We start from the raw sequence: 12,331 nt of genomic DNA, 5'->3' as shown, positions 1-12,331 counted from the left end.
AGCGGGGGGAGGTGTTTAAAGCCGCTCTACTCCTCTTCCTCCTTCCCAGCCTCTCTCCGTCAGACCCAGGCTTTCGTAACCGGCGCTGTAGCTGTGTCTCGTCTTCTGTGAGCCGGTGAGAAATGGCAGCGCTCAGGACTCTCAGGAAACTGTGCCAGCACACACAGCACCAAGTCTGTAAACTGCACACGTCCGCCTCGAGGTGAGTCTCCTCCGCACATCTGCTGCGATCTGAGCGGCTTTAACGGTCATTTTACGACCTCTGAGGCGGCTCTGTTACCTCACTCGGTGGGAGTGTTTGCTTCTTTTTTGTTTGTTTTTTTCGTGTGCCCACTTGTTTGTAGGCTTTTGTGTACGCGGATGAGGTCGCTGGGTTTTATTCTGCCGGCTTTTATTGTTTTATTGCACTAAACGTCCTCAGTGGAACACATTTCGCAGCGCCCCCAGCGTCAAGCCGGTAATATTGCAGGTGTAGATGAGGTGGGGGGGCTGGCTGATGAAATCTGTGTGAATGCTTGCACCCAGTGGCAGGCTTCAGGTGGAGTTCGAGATTTAGTTGTGCACACCTGGGGAAAAATGAAGACGCAGGGCAGATCTGATCACATGGTCTGTAAAACCTGATAACACGCTGAGAGTAATGCTGCAGCAGCCAGTCAGCAAGTGTCTGCATGTGCAGGTATTTATTGGAAACGTGCTGAGTGCAGTATGACTACATGCAATTAACTAATCTTACACACACACACACACACACACACACACACACACACACACACACACACACACACACACACACACAAACTACTCCTAAATCTCGTGGGTCCTGCACATGATCTGCGTGATTTATAAAGACACAAGGCTGATAATTTAGGGTGTGTGTGATTATCTTACATCACTGCTTGTGAAATTAGATCTGGTGGGATCACGTTACTTCAAGTTAATTTCATTTATATGCCAGGAAAATTTATGCAAACTCAGCTGCGAGAGGTACTAGTGCTGTGTTATCATGTGCAGAGTAAACGATTATGAACATGAGTGATTCAAACATTTGTAAAGAGAGATCTTTCCTCAGCCTGTCGGGGGATTTGAACTTCTATTAGCCCTGTAACCTCGACACATTGCGTCTGGGACCTGATACACTGGTCCCAGTGATTCTCCCCAAAACACTCAATCCTTTTCTCTGAGGATTTAATTACTTTGGACAGGATAAAAGTGACGGTTACATCACTGTTGATGGCTCATTACTCTTCAGTTATTAGCCCCTGCGCTCTGCTTGTCATTATATAACGGAGAACCATCTTTGACACTTGTGTAAAGAGGACAAAACGGTGCGGCGGCCGTCTGTACAGTCCTAAATACTGTACATGAGTTTTAACCATCGAATATCTCTGACCGTGCCTGATGGTTAGACGCTCAAAGAGCCTGACTTTCCTTGCTTGTTTCTACCAGTTTACTATACATATTGAAACATAAGTGGTAGTAAAGCATGTGGCCCAGTCTAATGTCTAATTTTAGAGGCTAGAACTGGTGCTTGGATTAAGGTTGAGATGAGTTTACATGAGTCCTAGTTGAAAGAATTTTGGCTTAGCTTTGGCGCCGCAGTGCTGTTATTTGTGCCATGTTGGCCAACGCTTTTCAATAAAGCTGTGTACAAATCTGTCAGGAATTAAACAATGAATCCCAGCATCTTGATGCCCAATAACTTGTCTTCTGACCACAATTGTCTCGCCAACTCCCAGGCAGGAGGCGGTGGTCATCTCAGGAAAGAAACTCGCACGGCAAATTAGGGATGAGGTCCGGGCCGACTTAGAGGAATGGGTCTCAACCGGCCACCGAAGACCCCATCTGAGTGTTATTCTCGTGGGAGACAACCCAGCCAGCCACTCCTACGTCCTGAACAAGACACGGGCTGCGGCTGATGTCGGTAGGTGTTTGGGGGGGGTTCTTTCTTTTTCCCCTTTTTTTTTTTTAAAGGCTGGGGTGCACATTCCTCATACGTGTGATTGGCAAAACTGCAAATGTTCGCCTGTGTGTTCGACCTCCCACAGGAATCTCAAGTGAGACGATTCTCAAGCACACGAACATCAGTGAGGAGGAGTTACTGGACTTGATCGATAAACTCAACACCGACCCCCGCGTGGACGGTCTACTGGTACAGCTGCCTTTGCCAGGTACAGAAAAACTGGGAAATCCTGCATTGGGAGTCGGGTTTGCGTACGTGTGCGTGGTGTCTAGAAATCCAGTATGACGGCTGAATGCAAGCTTTGGTGAACGTGTGTTTGCAGCGCCTACGTTGGAGCAGAAAACTGCCCACCTGCCTTCTGTCTCTTGCTTGGATTTTCTTTCATGCTGGAGGCAGAATTTGCTCTGAGAAACTGAATTTGACCTTATCACCGTGAGCAGAACGAGTTGATGAAGTTGTTTTGACTGTAACTCCCTTTTCTTTGGACAGAACACATCGATGAGCGTGCAGTTTGCAATGCAGTTTCCCCAACCAAGGATGTGGACGGTTTCCACGTGGTCAACGTGGGCCGCATGTGCCTGGATCAGTCCACCATGCTCCCTGCCACTCCCTGGGGTGTTTGGGAAATTATTAAACGCACAGGTAACTATAGTGACCACCTTCTTCCTCTCAGACTCTTCAACAGCATTTTAACCCTATCTAAAAGATTGCAAATTTTCTTATCTTCCAGGTATTCCTACTTTTGGGAAGAATGTCGTGGTTGCCGGACGCTCCAAGAACGTGGGCATGCCCATCGCCATGTTGCTGCACACAGACGGCCGTCACGAGAGGCCCGGAGGTAGGACAGGATGTGTGCGCGCATTGCTGGGTGATAAAACCAAAGCGTGTGCACCCCTAACGCCTCTGTTCTCTGTGGCAGGTGACGCTACAGTCACAATTTCTCACCGATACACTCCAAAGGATCAACTTCGCCAACACACTAAAATTGCTGACATCATTGTGGCTGCCGCAGGTTTGTTGGTTGGCTTGTTTGTTAATCTTTTTTGTCTTTTTGCTGTACTTCACTAACTGTACTCTTTGTGCGTGTGTGCACGTTACTGACCTTTCAGGGATTCCAAACCTCATCACTGCAGACATGATCAAAGAGGGAGCAGCTGTGATCGACGTCGGAATAAACAGAGTGCAGGACCCCGTCACTGGAAAGAGCCGACTGGTTGGGGATGTGGATTTTGAAGGTAAGGCTTGAGAGGGAGAACATATGTGAACACCTCAGTGCTCCACACAGGCATTTAAAATTGTGTTCCAATAAAACGTACTACAGGCAACCTTTTTCAACTCCCCCCGTGCACGCTCTGTAACAGCTGTATCCTATTACAGTACCACACTCAAGTTCAGTGAGCTTTTTAAAGCGACCCACTCTTTCATAAATGTTTGTAAAAGCACACTGCATGGCTTTGTGCTTGATTTTTATACAGCTGTGGCAATGGGACTGAAAACGCCCAAATTCGAAGATTAAGCAGTGTGACCTGCTAGCTTTGTCGTTGTTCTGGAGCTAGATTAGTTTGTAATAGTTTCTAGAAAACATTATAATGATGTTTGTTGTTTTAATTAGATTTCTATATGTGACAATATGACACAAAATGTCAGATTTTTCCCATATTGAACACTTGCAATTCACATCCAAAAGTTAATACAACCAAGCTGGAGCTTCCTTTACATCCATGCAGATACATGCACAACTCTTTGAGTAATCCTGCTAGCAAAACGAACCAATGACGTCGCTTCCTTCATGGAGGAAAGGGAATAAATAAATGTTTGATAAACAAACATTTGGCACAGACTTATACTTTGCTTCTTGGAAGCTGAACGTGATCATGTTTCTGGAGCACATACTTGGCATCATGTTGCCTCATTACCCGTGTTATTTATAAAGTGACCTTTATGTTGTTTAAATTATATTTATACACACGATGATGGAAGGAGGACCTGATTTCTGGAAAGTTCCATTTGGTGTATAAGGTCTTAATCGTCATACTTTTCCTGTGCACTTTCAGGTGTGAGACAGAAGGCGGGATTCATCACCCCAGTGCCAGGAGGCGTTGGCCCGATGACTGTGGCGATGCTGATGAAAAACACTGTCAAAGCAGCCAAGAATGTCCTCCTGTGTCCCCCACAGAGGATCCGCATGGCTGTTGCGTCCTAATTGGATCAAGACCACATCCCAGCAACAGTGACACATTCCACCGACGAGCCCACTCTCCACCTTCCCAACACTACCGTTATTATTTATTTATTTTTTTTACTTGGAGCAACCTGCCATGCTCCCCTTGCACATGGACTGGAAAGATGATAGCCTTATGGATCTCTTTCTGCTGATGTCGTTAACCTTTCATGACTCCAGGTCCAGCCATAATTAGACTGTTACATTCACTGATGCAGCAGCATGTTTAATGTAACAGTGTTTTCAGTATTTATCATTTGCATTGTGCAAGGTTTTAAAGAATTTTCTGAGATTATGTTATTTATTGGTACATTGACACAGTGTTTGAACATGAGTGAAACCGGGTGGTGAGGATTAGCTTGCCGGGTGACTGAAGCCTTTCTGCTGTATGTCTTTCTATTAGTTTATCCTGATGTGCAAAGGGTGATAAGGGCTAATGTCATCAGGGGCAAGTATGTATATCCGTATACAAGCTTTAAAGATTCACAATTGCCTTTGAGAAATCTTTGAAATAAATATTACAAATGTCTCCTAATGATGTTTTTCTGTTACTTTTTAACCGCCAAGTAAATGATGTCCGTGTTTCCTGCACTTCTTTCTAGTTCTTTTCTTTTCCTGTTTTGCTGTAACTGGATGCACCTCTCGCCTCGAGGAATGATCTTGGAGTTGAAGAGCAGTACAGTTTGAGTTCACTGAGTTTGGCGCTCTGTCTCAGATTTACTGAATATACAAAAACTAATTAAGACTGACTGAAATCAGAAGGGAGATCTGGGGGATTTGCGTATTCACTAAAATTAAATATGTGTTTTTACTTTGTTTCAAAATGTAGCTTAAAACAAAGGACAATGACCTCAGTCTTAATTAAAATTGACAGCATACACTCAGTGGACATTATTAGGTATACTTTCCTAGCAATGGGTTGGCCCCTCTTTTTACCTTCAGAACTGCATTAATTCTTTGTGGTCAGTTACATTTATGTACATTCATTTATATAAAGTGAATAAAAAAAAAATGAATAAATAAAAAAACTAGTAAAAAGAAGTGGATAGTTTGATAGTACTCATTACTTTTAATTTTCTGCTCTTGTGTTGAAGTTTGTGTCCCAGTTGCAGGGAGTTTGTTTATTTGAATAAAATTTTCAAGGAAATACTTCGTCCTGTACTTTCATTAGAGTGAAGATTTATAATTTGGGTGAGCCCCAGGGGATTTTTTTTTGGTTGTTAAGTGGGCTGTAGCAGTCTGGTATTTGGAAATGAACCAAAACAGACTGGAATTATTTAATTAATAAATATCTCAAATTAAATAAGATAATAACGGAATGTATTTAATAAAGATGTGTTTTAAGATGACGACACTTTGGTGTATTAGTTTGAGATGTGTAGATGACAGTGAGTCTATTACCTTGCAAAGTGTTTCATAATAAAACACTGCAACTATAATAATTGTTAATTTATTTCGATCATGTAAACAATATACAGGTACATTTAGCATTAATAATAATAATAATAATAATAATAATAATAATAATAAAAATGAAGTGGGAACTAGGTTCCTCAATCCGAGAAGGCGACGGAAGGAATTTGACGTGCACACTTCCGTGTTTGTCGTTCAGTACGGTCTGTAAACAGTTGTTCTGTGAGCCATGGACCGCAGCAGACCATCCGACAGAGCTAGCAGAGAGAAAAAACACGAGAAGAAGAAACGGAGACGATCCTCGTCCTCCTCTTCCTCCTCTCCATCATCTTCGTCTTCCTCCTCCAACAGCAGGAGTCGGAGCAGAAAGAAGACGTTGCACAGGAGCAAAGGTTGGAAAATGAAATGCTAGCATTCACAGGAAAATCAACCTCATCATTGGGTTATATTCTCTGTTTCTCCCCCAGATGAGAAAACACAAAAGAAGCGCAGAAGGCACTCGTCTTCTTCTTCCTCATCTTCCTCATCCACCCCTTCCTCCTCATCGTCGTCATCCTCGTCAAGCGATGAGAAGAAGAAGAGCGAAGCCAAGAAGAAGAAAAAGAAAAAGCAGCAGCTGAAGAAGAAGAAGGCGAAACTGAAGAAGCAGATCAAGAAGGAGAAGAAGAAGTTGAAGAAAAAGGAGAAGAAGATGAAGAAGAAGGCAGAGATAAAGCAGAGCCCAGCAGAGAAACCTCCATCCTACCTGGAGGTGTGGCAAACTGAGGAGGGGGCCGTGGAGCTCGGGCCTGGTAGGACATCACACACAACCCCACACTTCACTTCAGTGGATCAGCTGGTCACGCAAAGTCTGACACAACAAAATAACGGTGTTTTTTATGTTTGATAAATCAAGAGTGGGATTTGTTTCGCAGCTTGTGAAACATAAGGACTTATTAGGACACATTACTTCCTAGTCTAAGAAGTAGTGCACTGCAGAGCAGGATAATGCTGGCAGGCCACAAAGCTGCGGGAATGAGTTGTTGAAGCTGGGTTTAGAAGAGAGGTGATGAGCAGCACCATGACCTCATTCAGAGAAAGAGCACTACAGATGTGATGTTTGCTTTGAGAGTGTCAATGGAGACGTTTAAAGGAGGTCAGAAGGAGCTGCACTCTTTCTTTATAGATCTAAATAAAGCATTTGATGGGGAGCATGAATGAGGACACCAGCGGTAGGAGTTGCAGATGGGTTCAAGGTGGAGCGAGATTACATTGGCTCTGAACCCTTCTTGTTTATAGTGGTGATGTTAACAGACGACATTGAGATCCCGTTTTTGAAGATCTTTGATTTGTAGAAAGATTGATTTTTTTTTTTTTTTATAATAATTTGACCATCACAAGTTGATTTCACAAACTGACTTGTTGGTACAGCAGCATTCTGTTACAGCACCACACTCAGGCTCTTTAGAATGACCCTTCTTTCACAAATGCTTGTAAAGAGACTGCATAGGTAGGCGTTTCTGGCACTGAAAGCACCTGGGTTTAAATTAAGAGCTGTGGCCGAATGTGTATTTCCTTTTTAGTTAACTAAAAATGTTTTTTTTTTTTTTTCACATCTAGTTCATTCTGATGGTCTTGGTAAATCAAATCCCAATCAGTCTACTTGTCACTTGCATTTGTTGCCAGCCTAAATTTTAGACTAAAAGTCACTTTTCAACCATACATTCATTCAGCATTTACTTTGTAAACTTTAAGCACTTTATCTACCTCACACATATGTTAGAATCACCATGCGTGTTTTAGGACTGTGTGAGGAAGCTCAAGTTCCTGGAGGAAAGCGCCTTTACCTTTATTAACTCAAAGTATATGTAGTACCATCAATTCTGATATTCATTCTGATATCGTTATCTGGTTATTTCCCTCCTCTCTTTTTTCCAAAAATGAATCTGGTGAATTTTTGCCTCTCCAGTCATGACAGATGAGCAGAAGGCCCGTCTCTCCACTAAGAGGCCCCTCACCAAAGAGGAGTACGAAGCCAGGCAGAGCGTGATCCGCAGGGTGGTGGACCCTGAAACAGGGAGGACAAGGTAAGCAGGGGAAAGCGTGCCACAAGAGTGGGAGTTTGGAGGAAGAATTCACCCACCCTGGTTAAACTGGTGATCTTTTTCCCCTCTGCTGTCTTACAGACTGGTGAGAGGAGAGGGGGAGATCATAGAGGAGATAGTCAGCCGGGAGAAACAAAAAGACATCAACAAGGTATGACAGAAACCTTTCAGCTGTAATTGCAGTAATGTGCCGTTATAACTGTTAACAGCTAGACTTTATTCATCTCACAGCAAGCTACGAAGGGAGACGGGGATGCCTTCCAGAGAAAACTGGGCATCAACAGGTAGAAGATGATGTCACCTTCAGCTTCATCAGCCTGAGAGCACCTTCACTAAACAGCTCTGCAGAAAGCAACTCGTCAGTGTACTGAAATGCACTTCATATCAAATAATAGTGATAGCAAAATAATACTGTGATGCTCTCCTGAGGTACACACGGTAGAAGTCATAGTGAGCTGCTTGTAATGGCTGTCAGATGTAATCGAGTAGATAGAAAGTAGTGCCTACATAAAACTGCTGACAACAAGGATCTTACTGGGATTCTGTTATAGTAGATTTTTGATTTCAACAAAAGACATTGCTACTGATTTTCTGTAACACTGAGCTTCATAGAAAAGTTTCATTTAATTTAATTAATGTGCAAAATCTTTGCTTTAAGTAATGATTAATCCCAGATAAGCGTCCAGTTCAGCTGTCTGATATCACCTTCTCACACCACCTCATGGTTGTCTTACATTTGTATCTCAATTTTTTTTTTTTTAATTTCTCTAAATAAATCTCCATTTCTTTGTGAAAGTAAAGTCTGACTTCAGTTCCTGCTCTCATAAAAAACAACAAAAAAAAAAAAAAAAAACATCCTCGTTTCAACTCAGTGGGGAAGAAAAAAAAAGCCCAAATGCCTTAGTTGTTCTTTATATGTTCTTTATACACTGTACATAAAAACACAAGGGAATGGGTAAAATGTAGTTATCCAAAACCTACAAGATACACACCCTGTACAGGTAAAATATTTTCCAAGCATGATATTGTGGTGCAGATATACAGCCTTTGAACGATAACTGTTGGAGGCGGAGCTGGAGACAGCGATGGGATTGCCTAATGTTGGTGAATTATGTCCCACTCTCTTCTTCTTCATAAATTTCCTTTAAAAAAGTCAAACAAACCAAAGTCCTGTTTAGAAAATATGGCCTCCATCTTTTCCCACAAAGTAACACGAACAACGTCCTTCAACGTGAAGTCTGTTCGGGGCGTGATCGGCGTACGTTCTCGCCGCACAATGGTCAATGTAAGGCAGTAAAACGGGAAATGTAAGGCCTCTGGTAATGTGTGTGTTGGTAGCAGAATCAAAGCGATCGTCTGCCCAGAGGTGGCAAAAACTGCACGGATCGCTTCTCTGGATTTTTAATATCCAGGCGTTTCAGATCAGGGAGCATGGTTCAGTAGCTGAAAATGTTAGATGACTGCATGTTTTCCAGGACTGACTGTCCTTTTTTTGTTTTCAAGTTACAATAAATGTACAAAGAGCTATTCTTCAACAAGCAGCTTTTTTCCTGTTCCTTTTCTTTTTTGTTTTGTTTTTTAAAGAGTTATGGCTTTAAGCCGATTCTTGTCAAGGTCAAAATGCAGAGGGACAGAAGTACAGCATGAGTCACACTCTCCTCAACCAGCTGACAAAAATATAAAATAAAATCATTGCTGATTAAAGAGGTTACAGGTGCCTTTGATCTAGGATGTCTTACGTCGTCTATTGAAAATGTGAAGTGGATGAAATGTTTAGAAACACATCTCAGCACAATACAATTCAACTGCATCACAAAGTGAAGCCTCTAAAAGGACCGCTAATTTTAAAATGACACCTCTGAAGAGGGCCAACGCAAACTGAAGGTTACATCATCTGTAAACGTGCTGTTCATTGCACTTATGTAAACCATTTGTTTTGTTACCAGGCTGACTGTTTTATAAATATTAAGTGTGTCTGTCTAGATGCCCATATATTAAAATGGAAACATCACAACAAAACAGCGTGTCTCTCTGCAGGAGAAAACCCGACAGCCAAAATTAGGGCAGTGCCGTTTTAAGGTGAGTTACCCTCTGCAATTTGACGTCTGTAGACCATGTGCCTGTTCACCTGATTGTCAATGCACTGTGACGTGTTTCCTCAACAGTCTGTAAGATCTGGTGGTGCTACTCGGGAATATTGCACGTTTCCCCCTCGTGTCTGAGCCCATATTGGTCCACTGCTGTCAGCTCTGTCTGTACATGATTACTAGAGGTACAAATAAATGTTATTTAAATGAATAAATCACAACTTTGTTTTTAAACCAGCTTTAGAAAATAAATGGCCAACGGTATTAAAGCAAAATCTTAGCTCTGTGTTCCTACTTTCAACAGCGTATTGTACAGGATTTACAATTTGCACATTTCTTTTCCTAAAGGCGCAGCAACACAGAGAAAGAGACCTTAACCTAAGGAGGATTATCTATGAGAACATTCAACACCTCATTTTACAGCTTGGGGATAAACAAGAGAGAGACAAGCCATATCCTGAACCCCCCCAAAAAAAGTTAATAACAAAAACAAAAAATATTTTGACACAAGTTCTGTTGATACAACTCTGGTGATCTGAGAGATAAAATAACAGAAATACAACACTGTGCCAGGCAAAGACCTCTGAGGTTTGGTTGCTGCAACTGAAGTTTGAAGGAAAGAGGGGGAAAAAAAAAAACAACACATCATAGATAAAGTAATCTTAAAACACATTTTGTTCACGAAAAAAATCCATACATTTTAAAATTTCTATAGTCTTAAATAACAACAAGTATCATCAATCAATAAAGTATATCCTGAATGAGACGGTGTTTACCCCCAGAGTAAAGAAGACACTTGAAACTGATCTTCAGTGGACCAGATACCAGATCTGCACTGTAATGTAACAATTATGTACAAGCCTTGTTAAGGCATTCAACTACATACTTACACAAACTAACCCATTTATTATGTTTCTGTTTTTACACAGGAGAGCCCTCCTTTCCTCTGCATCCACAGACGGCTTATCCTTCAGCACTGCTTCACTTTGGCACTTTCCCTTACAGTACTGCTTTTCCCTATAGCAGAGCTGCACGCTACTCATTCAGGAGGGTACGGCAGCGATGGCATAAAGTGAAGTGTGAGATGCAATAAAACCCAAGAACAGTTTCAGCTGCAGCCACAGTTAAAGGGTAATTACGCGCTTTGCTTCGTGTTGCGTTACATGATTCTTCGTGTCTAAGGGGCGACCAGAAAACAAGCAGAACGGGAGTGTAAAGATGTTAACCCTCTCAGGCTCAAATTAAGTTTTTGTTGCTAATGCACAAAAGAACACCTGCAGTGGTACTTCTGAGTAAAAAAACCTCATAAAATATGTATGTGGGGTAATCAGGTTGTTAGCTTTTAACTGTTGCAAATCTGCAACGCCTGCCTTGAGAGGGTTAAATCTGTTCGGTGTTCCTTAAAAAAAGAAATCTAACAAAAATTAATTTTGGCTTCTCGATTGTTTCCGTGTGTACACTAAATTGACGAATCAGCTTCACCTGATTCTCAGCTCCGCTCTCTGACTGGAACGTACCTGATCATCGCGTTAAAAAGGACGCAGCTTTAAAACTGCTATAAACAAAGTTCGTCTCTGTAGTCGTTGTTGTGCTTGCATTGGTCACGTTAGTTGGTTACAGCTGCTACTGTAGCAACTGTGTTGTTTGCATGGGGCGTGCTTGTGTGTGTGTGTGTGTGTGTGTGTGTGTGTAAGTAACTGTCTCCATGTGCTGAAGGAGCAAAACTGACCTTGTATTCAAGACTAATAAATATTTACTAAACAGTACAAACAGCCTGGATCCCTACAATATTAGCTTTATTTGGTTGTGTGCACTTTCCCGCCTTGGGGCAACACTTCTTGAAATGTTGGTCTGTGTTATCATGAATGTTGCCTCATGCTCTGCCCATAAATATCTGTGCTGAATGTGACTGGTGTTAGTTTTTATAAAGAGTGATTTATAGCACCTGATTTTTTTTCCTTATGGTATTTTACCTATCTGGTGCAAGAAGCCAACTGCTTTCCACTGTTTGCGTTTATATTCACGTCACTTTGCGTCTCTTCCTCAGCACTGCATTTGTAAGTCACTCTCCCGAACCCTGCATCGTGTCTCCAGTCTCATTTTGAGCTGAAAACTCCTGGCTCCAGCTTGGTGCTGCTGCTGCGGCCCCAGCAGCTGGCCGTGATGCTCATGCTGCGCTGGGCCCCTCCCTGGCCGTGGCTGTGAGCGCGCTCCAGCCGCTCCCGCTCCAGCCGCTCGCTGTCTGATTGGCTCTGCGTGCGCTCCGGCCTGTTGTGGATGCTGCCCGTCGGAGAGCTGGGGGCTGGCTGAGAGGAGATGGTGCGTAACAGATGGTTCCTCTTCCTCAAGAAGTCACTGTTTGCTCCCAAGCCAAAGCTGCCTTTGCGTAGCACCATGCGTGCACTGGTGGTCTTGGCTGGCCGAGAGCGATGGTTGTACTCCAGCTGGGACAGATGAGCTGCGTATCCCTCTGTGATGAACTGTTGAAGGATCAGAGAAACAACTGTCAACTAAAAAGCAACACATTTTGCGGTGACTTGAGCTTTTACTTTAGTTTTTTTTTTTT

General features: G+C 42.6%; 3 protein-coding genes across 12 annotated transcripts in view; 2 read left to right on the top strand and 1 right to left on the bottom strand.

Annotated features, from left to right (window-relative positions):
* Positions 1-7: 7 nt before the first annotated feature.
* On the top strand, positions 8-4,716 carry mthfd2 (methylenetetrahydrofolate dehydrogenase (NADP+ dependent) 2, methenyltetrahydrofolate cyclohydrolase). The gene is made up of 8 exons (XM_082555571.1): positions 8-202; positions 1,737-1,921; positions 2,046-2,168; positions 2,450-2,602; positions 2,691-2,798; positions 2,880-2,972; positions 3,070-3,195; positions 4,015-4,716. Exons 1-8 carry the CDS (start codon positions 123-125, stop codon positions 4,161-4,163), a joined length of 1,017 nt encoding a protein of 338 aa, XP_082411697.1. The 5' UTR covers positions 8-122; the 3' UTR covers positions 4,164-4,716.
* Positions 4,717-5,760: 1,044 nt separating this feature from the next.
* On the top strand, positions 5,761-11,448 carry arl6ip4 (ADP-ribosylation factor-like 6 interacting protein 4). Its single transcript, XM_082555203.1, has 5 exons — positions 5,761-5,986; positions 6,062-6,385; positions 7,543-7,660; positions 7,760-7,829; positions 7,910-11,448. Exons 1-5 carry the CDS (start codon positions 5,824-5,826, stop codon positions 7,964-7,966), a joined length of 732 nt encoding a protein of 243 aa, XP_082411329.1. The 5' UTR covers positions 5,761-5,823; the 3' UTR covers positions 7,967-11,448.
* LOC309719228 (membrane-associated phosphatidylinositol transfer protein 2-like) overlaps positions 8,583-12,331 on the bottom strand; it is a 44,609-nt gene continuing 40,860 nt past the window's right edge. For all 10 annotated transcript variants that reach the window (XM_082555194.1, XM_082555193.1, XM_082555192.1 and 7 more), the window contains one exon: positions 8,583-12,245. In XM_082555194.1, the coding sequence (XP_082411320.1) occupies positions 11,862-12,245 (384 nt within the window). In that variant the 3' untranslated portion in view covers positions 8,583-11,861. The remainder of the gene's footprint in view (positions 12,246-12,331) is intronic.

This window comes from Aulonocara stuartgranti, assembly GCF_965226115.1.
Source record: "Aulonocara stuartgranti genome assembly, chromosome: 12".
Taxonomy (NCBI): domain Eukaryota; kingdom Metazoa; phylum Chordata; class Actinopteri; order Cichliformes; family Cichlidae; genus Aulonocara; species Aulonocara stuartgranti.
The sequence above is the reverse complement of the archived record's forward strand: the minus strand, read 5'-3'. Positions and strand labels throughout refer to the sequence as shown.